Source organism: Aspergillus eucalypticola (genome assembly GCF_003184535.1).
Source record: "Aspergillus eucalypticola CBS 122712 chromosome Unknown BO83scaffold_5, whole genome shotgun sequence".
Lineage (NCBI taxonomy): Eukaryota > Fungi > Ascomycota > Eurotiomycetes > Eurotiales > Aspergillaceae > Aspergillus > Aspergillus eucalypticola.
In genome coordinates this window covers 165,603-186,105 of record NW_020290279.1, presented here as the reverse complement: position 1 = coordinate 186,105, position 20,503 = coordinate 165,603, and the positions used below count along the sequence as shown (strand labels likewise).

The following is a 20,503-nucleotide window of genomic DNA, read 5'->3' as shown; positions in this document are numbered from 1 at the left end:
TCGAGACCGACATGATAGAAGTCACGGATCGCATCACACCAGTCTACTCAGTACGTCGACAAACAATACCCATCGCCATCATTGATCTGTTTCCGGGAGCATCTACGAGGAAACCTCGCGATTGGTAGCTCAGAAGTCGTCGTCATCCTCCTCCTCAAAAGCCTCGTCCGGAATGTCCCTGACTGCTTCCAATGCTGCAGCCTTCTCCGAGACTCCTCGTCGAGCACCACTCACCGCCAGACGATCGGCGGCCTCATTCCCAGGGTGGGAACTATGTCCCTTGACCCATTCGAACAAGGTCTTCACCTTCAGCTCATTGCGTTCTTCGATCTTCGAGAGAATAGATTCAACCAGATCCTTGTTGTCCACCGGCTTGTTGCCAGCGGTCATCCAGTTGTTGCGCCGCCACTTTGTAAACCACACCGTCACACAGTTGATCGCGTATTGACTATCGGTGAAGATGGTCACGTCCCGATGTCGTGGAGCTATGTCAAGCGCCCGGAGGATGGCCGTCAGCTCGGCACGCTGATTGGTCTGGCGACTACCTTTAAGGGGCTCGGAAACATTTCTGCTGGGAGAACAGGCGTCAGTATTAGCCAAAGGTAGACCCTCTCAGGGATAAGGACGACGCTACAACGCTAAGGTGAGCGTCAGGGGGGGGACAAACCGGGAATCGCCAGGTCCAAAGTAAACCCCAACGCCCGCTGAGGCAAGCGCTTTGCCATTCTTCAAGGAACTACCGTCCGTGTAGATGCGCAGCATCCCCGGCGGACCAGTAGATTTCACCTTGGTCGCGGCCTTCTGGTCCTGTGATTTATAGACCACTTTTCCTGTTTTGGGATCCAACAATACATTGGGGTCAAACCCATCCTCCGCTCCGGTCGGCAGAGGACCAGTGCCCGCCTCAAAAGGTATACCCTGCGCATCTGCAGGGACCCCGTTCATCATTCCCGGAGCACCGACGAGCTTCTGCGATTCCGGGGTCTTTCCGAACGTAGCGCCGGGTCCTTGGCCTTCCCTTGCAAACTCCTCTGCCTCCTCCCTGGTCGAGAATTTCTTGTAACGCGGCTTGGGAAAACCTTTGATCTGCTCCTGCGCCTTTGCCCAGTCCGTATAAACACCGGGTATTCGACCGCGCTGAATACCGTAAAATCTCGTGGGTTCAGAATCTAGGGGGGTACCGCCGCGCGCAGCGGGCGCACGGGTCCCGTTGAGGAAAGCATTTGCTTCTTCGTACGAAGGGAAGGCCTGGACTGAAAGAACAAGTCAGTTTCAGGCAACTGAATGCGGACTATCCGCGAGTCACTTACAGACAGCTCCCTTGTACCCGGTAACCTGGGTCAAACAATCGTGCCAATCATAGTAAACACCGGGCTGATAGCCAGCCTTCACGGCATAGTATTTCGCCGCGGATGCGCGCTTGCGTTTTGTTCCGGCCGCTACTGAGGGTGATTTCGAAGTCGGAGATGCTTTCGTGGCGGGACCTGGAGTGGGAGAAGGGGTGGTCGTGGTGTCGTTCATGACGTCGTCCCCGCAATCCGGCGCGGTCGAGAGGAAGGTTTTTAGGAACGAGGAAGGCTGAGCAGGGTAATTCGAAAAGAACTTCTTCGAGAGATTCTTGTCGCGCGGATCAAGTGAACCAGATCCAGGGGCCAGAGATCTCAACCTGCAGCTCGAAATGGAACACCTAGGTCCCAACTTCGAAGCTGTCAGGCAAACCCAAGTGAGACGCGTGATGGGAACAATCCACTGCTCTCTGATTTGGCCCTATCGCTTAAGATTTACAAAGATTGAAATCTGGGCGACGTTGTTGAGAAAGGAGTTCAGACAAACGCGGGTCTAAAGTTTTGGTGGACGAGCGGGGGGGGGATGGCAGAGGTCAGAGGGAGAGAGAGGGGGGGGGGGGGGGGGGGTCAACCCCCATCATCAAGCAAATCCCCGACCATAATGCGGCTGGAACCGATGCGCCTTTCAATGGTGTCCCAGCTGACCTCAATGACAGGCGCACTTTCTCTGATGGCGCTCAGTCATTCTCAAGTCTAGAAGTAACTTGAAAATTGTCAGATTTGTTAATCATCGATGGTCAACAGGGACAGGCCTGGGGTCGGATTGTGGACCCAACGGGGGTTCAGGCATTCGGATGGAAGCATTGGTAGGGAATCGCTGATCAAACTGGATTCTTTCCCAGACGATGTTGAAGATGCATGAACAGAAGTCAGAGGACTTTTTCCTACCTTGTTCTAGTGGTAGCGGATTGCCTGATAGAACTGTGGTCTTTTCCTCCTGCTGCTGCTGCCTCTCTCGTCACGTGACTGGCGAGTAGATCGGTTGGCCATACACTATGGATATACCAGAGTCACTCACAATTCATGGGATTTCTCAATCAGTATACTCTGATTGTTATACTCAAGGGTTGAGGCAAGTAGCACGATTCAGAGCAAAGTATGCTGTGAGCAATGAATTGAGTTGTAGGCCCAGTACTTATATTGTACCTACTAATCACTATTAAATATATTATTCAATATATCGTACTAACCGTACTGAGAGCCAACTCTCAATTTAAACCTAAGTAGTAACTAGAGAAAATGAAGTACCCCATTGGATTCTGTTGTAGTTCTTTCAGGCCCTAATACTTACTAGTCATGCGTTCAATTGGTAGTGAAGAGGTTCAAGACTGTTTGTGTAAACGTTTACTGGACAACAACAACAACCTTCGCTTCAGGATGTGACCGATATGTACGGTCACGGTCTTCTTGAACAAAGTGCCAGAATAAACTTCCGCATTGCCAGAGTACCATTACTCTAAGTAGTAGTTGGTGATGCAAATTTCAAGACTCTGATTTGACGGTGGTTGCTCTTCTTGCCAGACATCATCCAGAGCGTCATGCCTGCGATTATTGCCGGAGTAAAACAGCTCCTTGGTTGCTCTACAAACCCATCTTCTGCAATGAAGGCGACATCAGCATCGTGAAGAACAAGCATCATAAGACCAATCTTACAGGGGTAGCAATTGACATACAATATCAATGAGAAATGAAGGATTTTGACTGCGTGATTGCTCCCATAAGTGTTGTCTCCCTAAATTATACGTCTCCAGCACCTAGTGGAAGCAAGATAAACTACTGCAATAATGTGTGCAGCAAGCTAATCCTGTCCACGTCACCCAGCCACGAATTGCCCCTGTGGGGAGTTGGGTCCAGTGGGGGTGAGTACCCTGGCTGGCTACTTCGACAATCCAGAGTATTGGGAACTCGGATATGGATCGCGATAACCATATAGAGATTCTATTATTGGTGGAGGCAAAACACAGGATTTTTGTATTTGTTATCGACAAATAGTTGTAGTGGTCCGACTTAGATTATAGGGCATCTGGATGTGTCAAATCTGACGCTGAGAGCAGCCCCTGGAGTTTGCATTCTGATCAAACCCACCAGGGAGAAACACATGATCTGTTTCTTGCTCTGATCTCAATCCTCTCCCTCATCTTCCTCCCTAATTCACCGTCTTTGACCAGATTGAGTTGACCAAGCAAGGAAAGGCTATATGAGACGCCATGATTGTTTTGTACAACCCGACAGAATATCTGCCATGCCCAAATGACTACTTCGGCAAGACTCCGGAAGAAGAACATCAGGGAACTAAACCAAGCAATGAGTTCGCGTTACGAGGCTTCTTCGCACCCACGATGCCAGACTTAACAAACGGACTCCGCCGGTTTGAAACTACGCCACTCAAGACTTGTTTCAAGCTTAGAAGCCCCTCGTTGGATCTAGGCCTAATCTACTAGGGGAAATATTCCTCTGAGAAAAGGTGCATATGGTTAGTGTTCATTTTCGGTGTAGCTCCGGGTTGGATTCACCAGCATTACTGTTATCAGAGCAAATCCCGGCCATTGTTTTTAGTTCCCACACTTCCTTCGACGCGAGACCCACCACCTCAGCCCTAGTGCATGTCTTTCGAAGCCTTAGCATCCCTAATTTAGTTCGATGGCTAGTTACTTACCCTGCCCATGAATTATCGCCTGAGAAAGGGACCAGTCAAGGAAAGGATCCATCAGGGCTGACGTGAACCCTCAAGGGTTTTCAAGAGCACAAGCAATTCGCCCTCCGCCGGCACCTGTCGGCTTTCCCCTGGGTCTTATCATTGTTCCCTACTAAGAGGGAAAAAGGTACCCGAGCCTGATCCTCTATCCTGCCGATTAACAAGAAGCTTGTGTCTCCCAAATAAGGACCGGTGCATACATGGCAAGATTCGTGACTAATGTTCACCTTTTTACAGTGATATCTCTCAGGCGAACCACCGGGACCAAATAGCGCACATTCCCCGAAGGCATGTCGGCAAACCCAGCAGAGGGCAAGATGACGCGTTGCCTGGGGTTAGACTGTCGCCAATCACCCCCGAAAGGGCCGAACTTATCGCGTCATTACTGGACGCCGGCGGTTTCACGAGCCAAACACTAAAGACGCCGGGATATCCGACTTGGCATCCCGGAAGCCGTATATTCAGGATAGGCACGCTATCTAGGAAAGCTCGCGGTCATTAGAGTAGCCATACGTAAGATGCGTGGATCTATCAAGTCCACTGACCAGTAGATCGAGGATGATACGACTCGTGCCGTACATCATTCCTCACAAGGGGTCGGCGCAGGTCTCACAATGAGGATGCTCTAAGTCTAGTAGCAGAGGATAAATGGTACAATAAATGCCCACCTTGATCTAAGAATCTGGATCGTTTGTTCTCAGTTAACCTCACTCGCTTTCTCTAGCAATAACTTACCGTTAATTTCGTCACTCATTATTCTTTTCCTCTTGTCCCTCTTTATATGGACCCTCAGTAAAATGAAAATCCTCTCCTTCATCGTGGCCGCAGCCCTTCTGGGCCTGACTGGTGCGTCTTCGAACTCCAGCCTGGGGCTGTTGAAGTCAGACGGTGGTAAGTACTGGACACGCACCTGCACGCTTTCGCCGAGTCGGTCCGCTAATGTCGTATACAGTGGCCCTGGGAGACTGGGAATCCGCGTACCAGAAGGCCTCTACCTTTGTCGCAGGCCTGACCACTGATCAGAAGCTGGCTTTGATCACGGGCAGCAGTGTCAACTCCACTAATGGCAGCTTTAGTGGCCTTACTTTCCTGAACGGTGACATGGGTCTCCAGAACTTCTACTATGTATCCGCTTTCAGCTTGTCTTCAGCAGTTGCTATGACCTGGGACCGCGACGCCATCTACGCACAGGGCAAAGCTGTCGGTTCTGAGTTTTACAAAAAGGGAATCCAAGTTGTCTCTGGCCCGACCTCTCAGCCATTGGGACGTACGCCCTGGGGTGGCCGTATTGTTGAGGGTTTTGGCCCCGACCCTTATCTCAATGGCTTAGCCACTGGGTTAACAACAAAAGCTTACATCGACGCTGGCGTTATCCCAGGTGCTAAGGTACGTAGTAGATGCTGTCTCCCTAAGATGCTGCTGTTCTTTGACTGACATAAGTTGCACTACTGCACAGCACTTCCTTCTCTACGAACAGGAAACAAATCGGACTGGCAGCGGCGGCGGTGGTGGTCCTGGCGGCGGCGGTATGCCTTCCGGAGGAATGGGGCCCGGCTCGTCGAATACTTCATCCATGGGCGCGAAGCCTACAGGATCAATGGGCCGTCGTGCTGCCAGTTCCAGTTCTGAGTCGGATAGCGGCTCGGCACCATACTCTTCCAATGCCGATGACAAGACTCTGCACGAGACGTATCTTTGGCCTTTCTATGACGCAGTCAAACATGGTCTGGGTGCTGTGATGTGTGCCATGACGAAGGTTAATGGCACACTAAGCTGTCAGAACTCCGATTTGTTGATGAAGAATTTGAAGACAGAGCTTGGCTTCCCGGGATTGGTGTGGCCTGACACTAATGGCCAGAGCAGTGCTTTGGAGTCTGCTCTCGGCGGCGAGGATTACGGTTCCAGTAGTATCTGGAGCACTTCTACCATGGAGGCTCTGTTGTCCAATGGCTCTCTGAGTGAGGCTCGCTTGGACGATATGGCCATCCGCAATCTGATGGGTTACTACTATGTCAACCTGGACAATGGGCTCCAACCCGAGGAACAAAGTGAAGATGCGTACGTCGATGTGAGACGCAACCACTCCAAGCTGATCCGGGAAAATGGAGCCAAGTCGATGGCCCTGCTGAAGAACAAGAACGCTCTGCCATTGAAGAAGCCTCGTGTAATGAGCGTTTTCGGTGCCCACGCTGGTCTTGTGGTGGGAGGACCCAACACGGCCATGGACATCGAGGGTTCGGGACCGACGTACCAGGGTCACTTGGCCACCGGCACCGGTTCTGCTCAAGCATCCTTGCCTTACCTAGTGCCACCTTACGTTGCACTGACTAACAGAATCCTTGAGGATGGAACCATGATGCGGTGGGTGCTCAACGATACCTATACCTCTTCTAAAACTTCCGGCTTGATCACAGAGGGGACTGACAGTACCGCTGTGGACCCCTCGTATGCCAACTATGCCACGAACTCCGATACCTGCCTCGTCTTCCTGAATGCCCTTTCCGGAGAAGGCGCTGATCGCACTGAGCTCTACAATGACGACCAAGACACCATGGTCAACACCGTCGCCGACAACTGCAACAACACCATCGTCATCATCAACACCGTCGGCCCGCGCCTGATGGACCAATGGATCGAACATGACAACGTTACTGCTGTTCTCTACGGATCCCTCTTGGGCCAGGAATCTGGCAACTCCATTGTCGATGTCCTCTACGGAGACGTGAACCCCTCTGGCCGCCTCATCCACACCATCGCCAAGAACGAGAGCGACTACAACGTCAAGATCTGCTACACAGCGCAGTGTAACTTCACCGAAGGTAAGCAGCCTTAACACACCAATCTCCCCCACACCCTCGCACGTACTTACAACATATAACCTTCATAGGTGTCTACCTCGACTACCGCTACTTCGACGCCTACAACGTCACCCCCAGATACCCCTTCGGCCACGGTCTCTCCTACACCACCTTCTCCTACTCCGACCTGAGCATCGAAAAGCCCTCCACACTGTCCAAGTACCCCACCGGTGAACAGACCGTCGGAGGACACAGCGACCTCTGGGATATTGTGGGAAGCGTCTCCGTCAAGGTCGCCAACACCGGCTCGCTCGACGGCGCCGAAGTCCCCCAGCTCTACCTCGGGTTCCCTACTGCTGCGAAGCAACCCGTTCGCCAGCTCCGTGGCTTTGAACGCGTCGAGATCGCTGCTGGCAAGCAGAGCGAGGTTACTTTCAAGCTGCGCCGCCGTGATATCTCGTACTGGGATGTTAGCGCCCAGCAGTGGCTTGTTGCTTCGGGTGACTACAAGGTCTACGTGGGTGCAAGCTCGCGTGATTTGAAGTTGAATGGCACTTTTGCTGTTCAGACTTCGTCTTAGATGTAAATTAGAATTAGGAAGACGGGAACCTTTTGTCTCTTTCGTGACGGATAGCGGATATATTTTTCTAAGTGATGTATATAGCGGCTACTCCATTCCTGTTGATTAGAACTTTTGCATCCTGGATCATAATAATTGTTGAAATGTACTTTTTTTACTTTCTTTTTTTTTTTTTTTTTTTTTTTTTTTCGGAATTAAAAATAATGTAGAACACAATCAAACAGCTACTTGAGATGGACAGCTCTTGTTACTACTATAATCTAATGTATTGAGACTTTTCTTTTTCAAGTTCAACAACAAGGTTGATCATTGACCTACTTTACCTCAAATTATATCGATCATAGCTCAGAAGATGCTACATGTTGTCGACCAGAGTAGCAGACATCTACAACAAACTGTAATGTTACAGCCTGGCTCCTGGCTTTCCTCCCTCTGTGACCCAAAGAAGCAGCTCATCTTTCCCAAACTCCTCCATAACTTCCACAGGTAGGTTCACGCGGACTTCCCAGTTGCTCTCTCCTCTCCTGGCAGGATTTCTATCGGGTAGAATTAAAGTCAACCCATCAGTTCGACCGTCGATAGTATCAAAGTCTAACAGTGGCCCCAGGTTCGTACCCCAGTCCGAGGCATATATGTCAGTTTTCCGCAGGCTGGACATAATGACCTCCGCAGGGGCACCAGAAACGGATGAGAAGTCATCGCACTCTTCCACACGGCCTATGAGGCCACGGATCTGCTGGTCTTGAAGCGACTTGCATTTGGCTCGAGACATCAGGGCTAGTTTGAGCAATGCGTTGAGTGTTTCTTTGTCCATTTGCTTTCGGGTTACGGGCGGGGCTTCCCGTGGAGTAGAAATATCTTTCCACTCGCACTGGGATTTCGCCAACACGAGGCTATTGCCCAAGTAGCTTCTTGGAAGAGGAGGCTGGAGTACTGAGCGAACCTCTATATTTCTGGATAAAGAGGATACGCGCGGCAAGTCTGACGAATGCTTAGAAGCATGTCGACGACGAGCGCGGGATACAGAGAGCCATGCTAGGGCAGTTACCAGGTCATCACTTGAGATGTTTTCTGGTTTGTACCTGCTTTCTGTTGATGAGACTTTCTGTGACGTCGAATGGCCCTTGGCAAGCTCATGGGCAAGATCGTTGCACGAATCTTTGAGGTAGTTGACTCTGTCTATATGCAAAGTATAACGACGACAGATGATTGAGTCGGGCTGTCGTCCACGTATTTCCTCATAGCTAGTCTCACAGTATGCATCCTTGAGGTCGGGGTTGCTGGTGGTGGCAGCTTGGTTTATCCTCCTCCTTGCCTGCTCTTCTTTATCGTGGTCCATCGGAAGACGTCTGGCATCGGCGCTCTTTCGATCCCGTCCAGAGCAAGATCGAGCTAGAGCGTGCAAAACTATGGTGACGCCTAGCGAATCCATTACCTGATGATTCCAAGCGAGGCATAGAATGAGGCCGTCTTGCATGACATTGGCCTGGAACCGCACAGCAGGTATGGGGTTGGAATCCAAGAGTGTCTTCGGAACGTTTAGCATTTCATAATCGATGACTGGCGAGGCTAAAGCATCTGAAATGGTGTGTTGATGGTGATTGACACGTAACAAGGGGAATCGGAGGAGGTCCGATGTTGTCGGTGGCTGCAACTCTCTGACGTTTCTTCTGTTCTCCTTCTCCACTCTGGCAACATTGCCGGCCAAGAATGGCCACTGGGATATCAAGTCTGATAGGCCCGTATCTAACGCATCAACTGCTTCAGACGGCTGTTCAGGTCGAAAAGACATATAAGCGAACACATGATGAGGAGGGAGCAGGTGATCTAGAGGCGTGAGGGTATAAGGCTGGAACGACGGAGTATGAGTTCTGGCGGTCATTTTGTATGCCGAAGAATCACACCGAGGGTTGTGAAGGGATGGGTCCTTGAGATCATATATATGATAACGCCGTGGAGTGAACAAAACTCGAAAACCTATTCGTTTGAAGATAAAATCTCAATTAAACTTACGCGCAGATGATGGCATCTTAAGCTTTCAATTAACGTCCTGTAGCCAGGTTTCGTCTGTATGTATGAACAGGTTTCTTCAGGGTTAGAGGAGGCTATAGCATGTAGATAATGATAGTCATATTCCGCCCACTGTCAATTTTATGGATGTGGCTCGTAGATAGCCAGTTGATGATAGGTTGTCCGTCTGTAAGCGTAGCCCACAGTAGGCAGAAGCACGCATGGTAGAGATGGAGTATGGTAAGGTTTCGAGTCGGGAAATGCTCAATTGAGGAATTGACATGATCTTTTGATTTGACACGTTTGACCATGTTCCAGACTCAGCGAGTGTATAGTTCTGATTCCATTGATAACGTTCAATTCGATGCAGTATACCTGGGTGGTTATTGTTGATCCCCTGCACACTTGAACCGGAGGTAGTTGCGATAGCTCGTCCCACATTATGGGCAAGCCAATGCGTGACTGCATGAAAGCGACTTGTGCCATTACCGTTTTCTCTAACTAAGGGGTTAATGTCCTGATGTTAGGGAGATTGATGGTGGTCTCAGATTGTGGGGAGTTTTAGATTCTAGAATTCAGACGATGCAACATCGTATCCCAAAAGGGACCCCGACATCATGACTCAGCAGAACAACCCTCTTTCACCATATAATTATTAGCTAGCTATAAAACCCAAATACACAATACACAAGGCCAAATTCGAGCTTCAAGAGATCCTAAGAATAAAGCAACATGTCCGACAAAGACCTCCTCAACATCGTATCCCAAGAACTCGCCGGGACTCAGTATGCCTCGTCCTCTCTAACCCCACTAAGCGGGGGAACCGCCAACTTTGTCTATCGGGCTCAGCTCAATCAACCGCTCCAAGATGGAACAATATCCGTTATAGTGAAGCATACAGAGGCATTCATTGCCCTTAATCGGGAATTCAAACTCCCGGCTGAACGCTGTGTTAGGATCCCTCGTGTGAAGTCAAACATACTACAAACATCGTGTTGATATATGTCATATAGCTTTTCGAAGAATCCATCTTGAAGGCCCTCGATGGGCTGCCTAGCAAACAGAGCAGCAGCAACAATACTGACGCGCAAACTCAGGAAGTGACAGTTAAAACGCCTCGTCTCTTCTCCTTCAACCGCCAAACAAACACTGCTGTTATAGAAGATCTTCCAGATTCTCTGGACCTCAAGTCCTTCTTAATCTCCACGGCCGCTTCCAACAACGTCACCCAAGAATGGGCATCATCCATAGGCCGTGCACTAGGGAACTGGCTACGATCATTCCATCACTGGGCTGAAAATGAGGCCCAATCAGGGATTGCGGCCGAGATGGACAAGAACCAGTATATGAGAGACTTGAAGTTCATGGTCAACTATGATGCTCTGGTGAATACAATTGATAAATATCCCACTATACTGGGAGATTCCCGGGATGTGTTCAGCAACGTTCGGGAAATGGCGGCCGCAGAGCTGAGTCGAAAGAACGGAAATGGGTTTGGGATAATCCATGGTGATTTTTGGTCGGGAAAGTCCGTGCCTTCTTTGCCTTGATACATTGAATGGATAAGCAAACTGATGCAATCATAGTGTCCTCATTCCCAAAACGGCCCTCGAACAACAGTCCCACCTTCCTCTATTCATCATCGACTGGGAACTTTGCCATTGCGGTGCTCGTGCCCTCGATCTGGGCCAGATGTTCGCTGAGCTCTACCTGCTGAAGCATTTCAAGGACATCGATGCCGCGACGTGGATTATCCAAGGCTTCATGAAGGGATACCAGGAACTGGATGATGAGACGGCCTTTCGGGTATTGATTCACGTTGGCGTCCATTTCATTGCCTGGGCACCCCTAATCCCTGGCTGGGGTACGTCGCAGCAGATTGAAGATGCTGTTCGTCTGGGTAGAGATATTGTCACCAAGGCATGGGAAAAGGACAGGAGCTGGTTTGAAGGGGTATGGAAGTCACTGTTTCGAGATCGGTAGATCGTTCAGAATCTAAACTCTGTTCTCTATGTATCTAATCAGCCGTGATATTGGGTGGCACGGTGAGAGACAATTCACCTACCTGGCCCCACCCTTGAACCATGAGCCAAGCTATCAAGGAGACTTGACCGAGAAACCGTGCACATTTCCGGTTTATTCAGTGACAGAATTCTTTTTTTCTAAGAATAGGCGTACCCTACCTTATTGGGTAGTTGGGTCAAACGGCGGGCCTTTCTGCACCCCAACCCCAGTGATCGTGTTTTTGCTTCCTCCCAGCATCTCATCATTAGACACTGACCACCTCACTGAATACCTACAAGCCATGGCTCCATCTAAGAAGAAGAGAAACCAATCCAAATCCAAACCCTCATCATCCAAACGTCACAAGATCGTGGAGACAGCTCCTGAGGCGCCTGACCAGTCCGAGGAGGCTGTCCCTCAACCGACAGCTTCACTTCAGGCTCAGCCTGTGAGCCCGGTAGACTCATTGTCCAGTGACGTCTCCTTCAAGCTCCATCAACGCCTCGAGCGCTATGACGACCTTGAGCCGTCCGGCATTATAGTCGACGTTGAGCCACCGGATGATATCAAAGAATATGCATATAGCACGGTCTTGGGTAGCAAAAAGCTCCGAATGGTTGAGCAGAGCAAAGTAGTGGAAGCATTTATGGCAAAAATAGCTGAACTCAGCCGCAGAAACAATATGAAACATGAGTGGTTAGGGCTCATACATAATGCTATTCTTCATATGAACCTAGAGAACAGGGTAGCGTTCAGGACTGTTGAAGATAAAGGTATGTAAGACATAATAATCTCCCCAAGTTTTGATTATCTTTAGCACCATATCTGACATCCCAGAAAGAGTTGCATAGAGGCATAATGACAAAGCCCATGCAAAGTTCAGAACACCGATCTCGACCTGACATTTGTGTTGGGCTGAGCGAGTCTCACCTACGAGAGATCCTATACAAAGACCCGGATGATGCAGCTGCAAAGGAGTTCTGGAAGAATTTGAAAGAAAAGGATGGAGTGATCAGTGATCCATACGCGAAGCCGCAGTATCTGCGCTTTCCATTCTTCATCGTGGAAGTCCGGGCCGACTTCAACGGAGATAACCTGCACCAGGCCCAGAACCGAGCTGCAGTCGGTGCTGCTGGTGCACTCTGGATGCTTCAGATGCTCTCTGACAATAGGTGTGATACGAAAAGCGCGAAGTCCAAGAAGGGCTTTGATGTTACCAATCTTCCGGTATTCTCACTTGTTTCGGAGGGCGCAACATTCCAACTCTGGGTTCATTATCGGAAAATGGTTCCAGGGAATAGCACGGACAATATCGAATATTGTTCTGCACATGTCAGGTCATGGCATGCAAATGGTGAAGAAGCCTGTTATAAGATCCTGAGAAATATTTACGCCATTCTAAGATGGGGAGTGGGTGAATACAAGAATAAGGTGGTTGAGGCGCTCAAGTCATATGTGTGATGGCTCTTCGACTGTTGATCTTGCTGGTAAGGTTTCTTCCTATTTGCTTCAATTGTTCTACAGAAAGAATGCTGATCCTCTGGTCTTAGAGTCTCTGCTGTTGACAGGAGAACCTATGTTTCGGTACTATAAGATCATAAAACCCCCTCCTTTCTTGTCCTCATATTTGTTATATTTTGTCTAAGAATTGGTTGTTTTGATATGGTCAAGAAGAATTCAACATTTCTCTGTTTCTGGTTACTGATTGGATTGTTTCATTGGTCACTCTAATACTGACTGTTTACGGACTACAATTTCTTTTTTGGGCCACTGGACATTCCTTCATGTATCAATACCGGACACTATCATTGCTTTATCATCAGTAACATATAAAATATCAAAAAGCTTGCTACACTTGTTGATAGTCACTAGATAGCTTCATATTTCCCTCGTTTACCCGTTTACCGAGTTATTACTGTTACGAAAGTCTTTGCAGTAGACGGTATATGCATTCTAAGGACAGTCAAGTCAGGCTTGCAAGTACCGGCTACCGCCGTGTCTATTTCTGTGCGCAATATATAAAGAACAGAGATGCTAGGATATATAATCGCATCCCAGACGTAGCTCGGTTCATAGTTTGGCACGGTATGTGCTCCGGATACCTTCCAGCCCTGACGGTCCATCGTAGATTTGCTGTTCTACAAGGCGGGTGTTGATCTGTTGCATAGTCGGTTAGCGATGAAAAGACAACAAGAAGTGGAATACGGCCGAAATGGCACATACATGTTGGGGTCCTAGATCCTCCACACGCTCAACACCGAGTAACCGCATGCATGTCTTGGTCTCGTCGGACAGAACTAAATATCCCAGTCAGCAGATGTCCTATCTGAATCTCAGATCCATATACGTACTCTGCAGAGTGCGCTTGACACCCTCAACACCACCGGCTCCTAAGCCCCACAGAGCAGGGCGTCCAATACCGACGCCCCTGGCGCCGAGACAGAGTGCCTTGACAACGTCTGTGCCACGGCGGATGCCGCCGTCAACCCATACTTCCAACTTATCAAAAACCTCCGGGCAATATTTCCGGATTTCGAGTAATGTGTGCACAGCTGGAGGGGCGGTGTCGAGGGCACGTCCACCATGGTTGGAAAGGATAATGCCTTTAACCTGAGGAGTGTGAAGGGATGCAATGTAAGCATCCTCGTGAGTCTGAAGACCCTTGAGGACAATGGGTAGATCGGTTTGCTTAGCCAACCACGGCAGAGTCTCCTTCCATGTGAGGGTTGGATCCGTGCCCGCAAAAAGCTGACGTCCGACACCTCCCCCTCCGTTGTTGATATCTTCCGAAGACTTATCTGCGGCCTTTTCGGCGCTCGGAACTGGTGCTGATGCGCCCACGGTGTTGCCGCGCTCATCGTCCTCTCTCTTTCCAGGCACAGGCGCGTCCAGAGTGAGAACAATGAACTTGATCGCCTTGAGCTTGTTTATGCGTGCCAGCATGGCCTCGCTCTTCTTCCGGTCTGTTTGGACATACAATTGCCATCCAAACACTTGGTCTGGTGCGGCGCCCTGAACGATCTGCTCTGGGGTCATTGAAGCGTTGTTGGAAATGATCTGCATGGCCCCGAAGCTGCGACAGGCCTCCGCAATGCCAGCTTCACCTGCTGGGTGGCCCAAGCGAGCCATGGCTGCGGGGGAGACGTAGATGGGCATGCCGATCTTGTTGCCCAGAGCTGTAGTATCCAGGTCACATCGCGTGCAGTCGATGAATACCCGTGGCCGCAGCAGGATAGATCGGTAAACTTCCGTATTGAAATGTTTCGTGATTTTGTCATCAGATGCTGAGTAGTAGTAGGCCCAAGCCTTCTTGCTGACATTTTTGGTGGCCACTTGCTCGAAATCGTCCATGTTGAGTAGACTTTCCATCGGAGGCGGGCCTTCCTTCTCCCCCGCATCTGAGGATGGCTCCGCTTGTACTTTCGGCAGCGTGTCAGCATTTACCGTTCCCAGGAATGCTTCGGGCTTCAGGTTCTCCTCCAGAATGCCCGGAGGGTGAATAGGGTCGTATTCCTCTGTGGCATCTTTTCCTGCAAGCTTAAGAATTATTTTGGCACCACCAGGGTGCTCTGAGAGAAAGTCGGTGACCTGATTGAGTTGGAGTGTTTAGTTTCGGTTAAGCCACAAAAGGATGTATGATTGGGTGAACATACATCGTAAACTTTTCCGTAGAGTATTACCCAGCAGCTCTCTGGAGTGTTGTGTTTTGCGACTGAGGGTCTTTAGTTAGTTTCAAGACTGTGACTCAATCTTGAGATGACGATTGTGCGCTGCATGGGGAATTCCGGGGTATACTAACCTTCCGCCGCGTCGAATACCTTGCTCATCTTGCTATTAAAAGAGATATTTGGGTCGTAGCAATTGGTTTTGTTACAATTGTCGAATGCGACCCGCGAGAGGAAAGAGGGAAGAGAGATGAGGAGAAAGCAAGGAGAGTCACGAGAGAAAAAGACGGTAGGAGATGAAGTGTTCGGAGCGGTGGCCTCGAAATGCCTCGCATTCAACTAACCCGGTTAAACCCACCCCCATTTACGGCTCGGCCTGAACTCCGACGAGGAGACAAAGTTGGGGGCGGCGATTGAAATGCCGCCTGTTTTGGGAAATGTCGGTCGCCGACGGGGACTGCTTAGAGAAGGACGATCGGCCATTGGTGGACAATCCGGGGGCCCTTGATGTCATGGCTCAAGCCTGTCTCCAGTTTTCTCTCGGACAAGTACTTATCTTAGTATGCTCTTGAGCTTCATCCATTTGATATGAGTAACCCATTTGCAACTCTACAAATGACCCAGGAAAGGAAGTCCTCCACGTAGGGAAAAGGCTATAGGCCACAGCAGACGATGCAGCTTAATGCCAAGTTGAGCCACCAGGTGCCATGGTCGCGTGCTATTCCTCTTCCAGTGCAGCTAGACCACGTGAAAGACCAGGCTGCTTAGCTTAATCCCCTCATCATCCTTCGACTTGCCCAACGTCCATCTTAGAAATTTTCTTGTCGACTTGTCGACTTTCGAGGCGGCATACGTTTTGGGGCCTAACTTCAAGCCAAATCGGAAGTCCCCTCAGTTTGTTTCTCATCACCAAACGAGGAGCCAGACAGTCGCCCCTTGACTCCAGTATCCCGTCGATCGGAGAACTCGAGTCGTACCACTCATATATTACATGACACGTCGTGATGTTTGAGGTGCGTTGGCTGACTGGCGATTACCACACGGCTTATTCGTCCTACAATGAGATTTGCATCTGTAATGGTGTCTCTGTACTGACTGGCTCCAGCGTCGCGCCGCGGACCGTTACCGGCTGCGGATGCACCGTGCCCGCACAGTCGCGCTAACTTCGGATGAGATTGTCGAAGTACGAGCAGCGCAGCGGACTTTCGAAGGCGCCTACATCCGTACAGCTTTATCCCAATTCTCTTTCGCCCTGGTGGTATTGAAGATCTTCACTAGCGAGTTCTATAGCACTGGAGCGCTTTTCGCCATCTACGGCACGGGCGTGCTTATCATCGGACTCTTCCGTCGTCAACAAGGCAACCGGCAATTCTTTTCCGAGATAGGAGAGGATGGCATTCGTCACAAGTTCAGAACTAGTGGAAATGCCGTGGTGGTGTTGACGGCCCTTAGCATTGCCGCCTACGCGACCCTTATCGCGCTGACTGTGAGGCTGGACAAATAGGCGGTCACGCCTCGCCAAGACACTTCAGGCAGTAAGTCTACAACCTCACGGCGTACCTGCCAAGTACATGCAGAATGCGACGGGCTCATCCCAGGCTTCTCGTTTCCTGCTCCAAGTGCAGTCGAGAGACGTGGCACGCGGGTGTGCCGAGCCGACTTCCGCCAACATCAAGCCATATCGACATTCCAGCGCAAAGTTGAGGGGTGGCCCGACAGGGATAAGCTTGCAACACGAGTAAGACATTTCCTGCCCGGGTATGTGGGACCTGCGGTTCATGACGAGATAGAGCATTACCGCCTTCAGCCACCCGAACTGGCAGCCTCACTGTCTAGGATCATCATGTTGTCTATGCTCGAACCATTGCCTGCACTGCTCTCAATCCGTTACACGGTCCTCTATGTCGCTGATACGGGAGACGATTACCGGTCTAGTCCACTCCAAACTATGGTGGCGCTACTGACTATACGTAACGATCCGAAGCGTGCTTGAGACGGCGTGTCGAAATGTCGAGTTGATTTGCAGTTCTCCTTGCAACATGTTCCGAAGGGAATACTTCCTGTACATTACCTTCTTGTACGGTTAATTCGTCTCTTCATATTAAATTACTCAGGCTCATATTCATACTTCTATTCACGACCCCTTCCCAACTTCACCAGCTCCCATGTAGCCCTCCAATATATAAGCTGCAGTATCCTCCGTATCCAACTCTCCTCTTCATAAAATTCCCATCATCTTAGATACGTGGCACCTTAATAGCCGGGTCGATGAATTTGATCAAATGGATAGCCAAAGTATCATATACATGGAAAAACCTAGTCATAAAAGCCTACTATCTCTTGGAAAAGATAATCTTGACTGTTGTAGATGTCTTGCTCATCGACATGACTTATATACTTCTATTGGCTTTCCGTGACACTAGTAAAGGAGGAGGTCCACTCCACAATGAGTGCCTTATCTGTTGGAAGGGATATAACCTTGAATGATCAATAAATCAATAAGAAAAACCTTGGCGCACCAGCATAGGCTGAGCCTACAAGTGGAAAGAGAGACTGATAGAAAATATGAACGATCTGCAGAAAAAACAAATAGCGTTCATCATATTATGCACAATCTCCTAGAAGCAGCAGTTGAAGCCATGCAGCAGTGGCAGAGAAATGGTACTGCACTCATCTGGTACACCATTACGGGTCACACAACACCCTTAATGACAATTTATCGCGGACATGCCACCAGATCTATTGGTGAATAGAAGAAATTCTGGACTATATTATTGGAAGACTATCCAGTCACTGGTAGCACTGTCCCCTCTTGCTAACCAAAGCAAATCAGACTAAGATTTTGCAACTACCAAAGCCCATCAATACCAGGGGATGTCATTTCGATATCAAGGGCCTCTGCATCACGATGGGTCTGCTATCGATAGACTGCGACTTTTCCACGGCACCTCGTATGCAACAGGTATGTCCTGGATTGGAGACGATGTCTCTTCACACAGTCCCTTCGGTATTGAATACATTGCGAGAGTTTGGCCCAATTATTTTCGTCCTTATCGGTTCAACTTAAAGCGTCCTGGAAGACACTAGTCTAGCGATCTGCAAACCTATTTTGGTTGCTTATAGAGTAGCTACAATGGCAATGGTATGCAACCAACTCAGCGCTGTAATACATGAGTATATATATTACCTTGGAGGTTGAAGGAGATCGACGTGTGGTCACAGGTCGGTGCACTTGATCATCGGATTGGGCAGAAAGTGGCCGATATACAGAATTTCATTTAGATGTCCAACGAAGAGTCAACCGCAATCAGCCACGAGATGCCGGGTGGTTTGTTGGTACCCTAATACTGACGTCTAACATAGCAAAAAATAATTCACGCTATCATCGGCATTACGTTTTGTGTCAAATGGCAGAACCCCCATGAAGTCTCAGGAGAACGATTGTTATTCTCTTGCGAGATATATATTTATCGAAGAAGAGTGTCTGGGGAGACGTCCAATAAATGATGAGACAGCAGTGCAAGGAAGATTCAATCAGAATATGGGACAGGCTATTGGGGGGGGGGCATGTTTCTGTCAGAAGGACTTGATATCAAGTTCGGTGACTTCAAAACTTGTGTCTTGCATGAGGCCTACAGTTGAGTACCAAACTCATTGGTACGAAATATAGCCGGCTCTCCTCTTGCAGTTGGGGAAATTAAAGTTCCATGGGTTCCATTGCATAAGATAAGAGATATTCTGAGCAATAGAGAGGTTTGCTTCAGACACTCGGTTGGCAAATCATATGGAAGTTTGGATATGACATATGGGATTTAAATATAGCAGCTCACAAGTCAATGTGGTATCAAATATATATACAAGGTTAGTGGTTGAAGGTATAGCCAATGTATATATTACTTTTCGGCCAGCAATAGAAGAGAATACTCGTCAATGTTTTGACCCTATTTATCCAGAACAAAGAGTGCTTAGTACTAGCCAAACTTGAAGCGAAGGGTTCTGAAACGTAGCACTAATGTAACTCAACCTATTATAAATATATCCGGTTGCAGTGTAGAAAGCGAAGAGCAACAGCTCTTGTGTTTGGATGCCTAGCGGATGCTGATAGCTGTCGCTTCGTTTAGCTGAATCGGGACAGGGAACTGCATGTCCTGCAGACATCCGGGCTTTGGAGTTGGACCACGATACATCGCCAACTTCTGAAGTAGATCGAACTACATTCTGGGAAATAAAATGCTGAGTCGGTTGATATTTCTGTCCACTACTTTTGCTCGCATCCGGACTGAAATGATTAGGTTGTATAAACTCTGAATTGATTGAACATGACAACTGGATGTATACGGAGAAAATACGAGGCCGAAACTAGCAAGACTTGGGGTAAGCTGCAACGGAGGTGATCGGATCTGTACAGTGCAGGACAATGTAGATGAAACTTGGAAGGATTGTTGACTCGCCTTGCTGGCACTAAGACATCTGACACACCCTTACCTGGGCCAAGCATTCTAGATTTTCTCGGTGACTATCGGTACTAACTATCTATCTGCAAACTTAGTGCGGAATTTAAAGGATTTACTTTAATGGTTGTTTTATTTGCTTTTAGCTCCAAGATCGACAGTGCAGAATGACTAGCGGACCTGGTTGGACATTCTACAACTGCAGTAGACTCGATACATAGTATAAAACCGGGTGGACCAAAGTAGTGTTACTTTCTAAATATGTACTTTGGTACATGCTAAGTCCACATATTGTAAGAAGGAGCAAAATAGTGGATATGATTTGACATCATGGGGTGGCCATGGATGTTGATCAATCCGCGGAAAAGCTCCACCGTTTGTCATGAACGAGTGGGCGGGAGTGACTTCATCAGCAACGGACGTGACCCTCTTATATGCCCGGTCGCAGTTGGAATCTCTTTGACCTCCAAGACCCTCCGTCAACCCAGATGATAAGAATCATCCAACCGAATTAGCCTTTCCCACCTCGTGCACAAAACCTTGGCCTATAACTTCACTTATTAGTTTCAACTGCGCCCTGCAGTTTTGCCTTCGGAAGAGCCGGAATAAGGAGCTTTGCATTGCATGGTTCCGCCGCCCTGGACGAGCGTTGCGTGCTGTGAACTTAGCCCCGTTCTGCGGGATTCTGCCAGCGTCTATCTAACTCAAGAAGGACGCGGTGGTGCAGTTGCTACCGCGTGGTGGTATAAAATTCACGACCGCGACTGTAGGGAGACTCTCTCTCTCTCTCTTCAGAAAGAAGTGGACTTGCATTCACGGAAAGAGCGAGTCAAAGTGACGAGTTGTGTGCCGAACAAGTGAATTTGAAGTGACGTTTGGTTGGGAGCGCGGATTTGACTCATCCCGCCCGCCTCACAGCGCGACGACCAACACAACATCTTCCCCCTCACTCTT

The 20,503-nt window shown here is 49.1% G+C and overlaps 6 protein-coding genes across 6 annotated transcripts; 4 read left to right on the top strand and 2 right to left on the bottom strand.

Moving 5' to 3' along the window:
• Positions 1-4,764: 4,764 nt before the first annotated feature.
• Positions 4,765-7,476, top strand: BO83DRAFT_331940 (beta-d-glucoside glucohydrolase D). Its single transcript, XM_025528285.1, has 4 exons — positions 4,765-4,932; positions 4,994-5,427; positions 5,498-6,860; positions 6,929-7,476. The coding sequence occupies exons 1-4, from the start codon at positions 4,839-4,841 to the stop codon at positions 7,417-7,419; spliced, it is 2,382 nt and encodes a 793-aa protein (XP_025390966.1). The 5' UTR covers positions 4,765-4,838; the 3' UTR covers positions 7,420-7,476.
• A 246-nt stretch (positions 7,477-7,722) lies between these two features.
• BO83DRAFT_196129 (O-acetyltransferase) lies at positions 7,723-9,497 on the bottom strand. The gene has a single exon (XM_025526597.1). It carries the CDS (start codon positions 9,299-9,301, stop codon positions 7,823-7,825), a length of 1,479 nt encoding a protein of 492 aa, XP_025390965.1. The 5' UTR covers positions 9,302-9,497; the 3' UTR covers positions 7,723-7,822.
• A 664-nt stretch (positions 9,498-10,161) lies between these two features.
• On the top strand, positions 10,162-11,752 carry BO83DRAFT_354899 (uncharacterized protein; the record flags this gene model as incomplete). The annotated part of the gene is made up of 3 exons (XM_025529120.1): positions 10,162-10,380; positions 10,443-10,948; positions 11,016-11,752. The coding sequence occupies 3 exons, from the start codon at positions 10,162-10,164 to the stop codon at positions 11,410-11,412; spliced, it is 1,122 nt and encodes a 373-aa protein (XP_025390964.1). The 3' UTR covers positions 11,413-11,752.
• BO83DRAFT_434886 (uncharacterized protein) lies at positions 11,735-13,179 on the top strand (the record flags this gene model as incomplete). Its single annotated transcript, XM_025535846.1, has 3 exons — positions 11,735-12,206; positions 12,275-12,920; positions 12,984-13,179. 2 exons carry the CDS (start codon positions 11,735-11,737, stop codon positions 12,892-12,894), a joined length of 1,092 nt encoding a protein of 363 aa, XP_025390963.1. The 3' UTR covers positions 12,895-12,920; positions 12,984-13,179.
• Positions 13,180-13,216: 37 nt separating this feature from the next.
• On the bottom strand, positions 13,217-15,412 carry BO83DRAFT_375759 (FMN-dependent alpha-hydroxy acid dehydrogenase). The gene is made up of 5 exons (XM_025530541.1): positions 15,233-15,412; positions 15,087-15,145; positions 13,785-15,021; positions 13,657-13,730; positions 13,217-13,590 (listed from the first exon to the last, which is right to left on the bottom strand). Exons 1-5 carry the CDS (start codon positions 15,258-15,260, stop codon positions 13,504-13,506), a joined length of 1,485 nt encoding a protein of 494 aa, XP_025390962.1. The 5' UTR covers positions 15,261-15,412; the 3' UTR covers positions 13,217-13,503.
• A 329-nt stretch (positions 15,413-15,741) lies between these two features.
• BO83DRAFT_375758 (uncharacterized protein) lies at positions 15,742-17,027 on the top strand. The gene is made up of 3 exons (XM_025530540.1): positions 15,742-16,111; positions 16,204-16,836; positions 16,885-17,027. Exons 1-2 carry the CDS (start codon positions 16,103-16,105, stop codon positions 16,600-16,602), a joined length of 408 nt encoding a protein of 135 aa, XP_025390961.1. The 5' UTR covers positions 15,742-16,102; the 3' UTR covers positions 16,603-16,836; positions 16,885-17,027.
• Positions 17,028-20,503: the final 3,476 nt, after the last annotated feature.

Bases quoted from the DNA above. Each gene is read 5' to 3' on its own strand.
- BO83DRAFT_331940 (XM_025528285.1), top strand. From the start codon at position 4,839: ATGAAAATCCTCTCCTTCATCGTGGCCGCAGCCCTTCTGGGCCTGACT. The intron at 4,933-4,993 runs GTAAGTACTGGA...TGTCGTATACAG, and splicing joins GCTGTTGAAGTCAGACGGTG to TGGCCCTGGGAGACTGGGAA. The intron at 5,428-5,497 runs GTACGTAGTAGA...ACTACTGCACAG, and splicing joins GCGTTATCCCAGGTGCTAAG to CACTTCCTTCTCTACGAACA.
- BO83DRAFT_375759 (XM_025530541.1), bottom strand. From the start codon at position 15,260: ATGAGCAAGGTATTCGACGCGGCGGAAG. The intron at 15,146-15,232 runs GTTAGTATACCC...AAAGACCCTCAG, and splicing joins GGTATTCGACGCGGCGGAAG to TCGCAAAACACAACACTCCA. The intron at 13,731-13,784 runs GTACGTATATGG...TGGGATATTTAG, and splicing joins TGTCAAGCGCACTCTGCAGA to TTCTGTCCGACGAGACCAAG.
- BO83DRAFT_196129 (XM_025526597.1), bottom strand. From the start codon at position 9,301: ATGACCGCCAGAACTCATACTCCGTCGTTCCAGCCTTATACCCTCACG.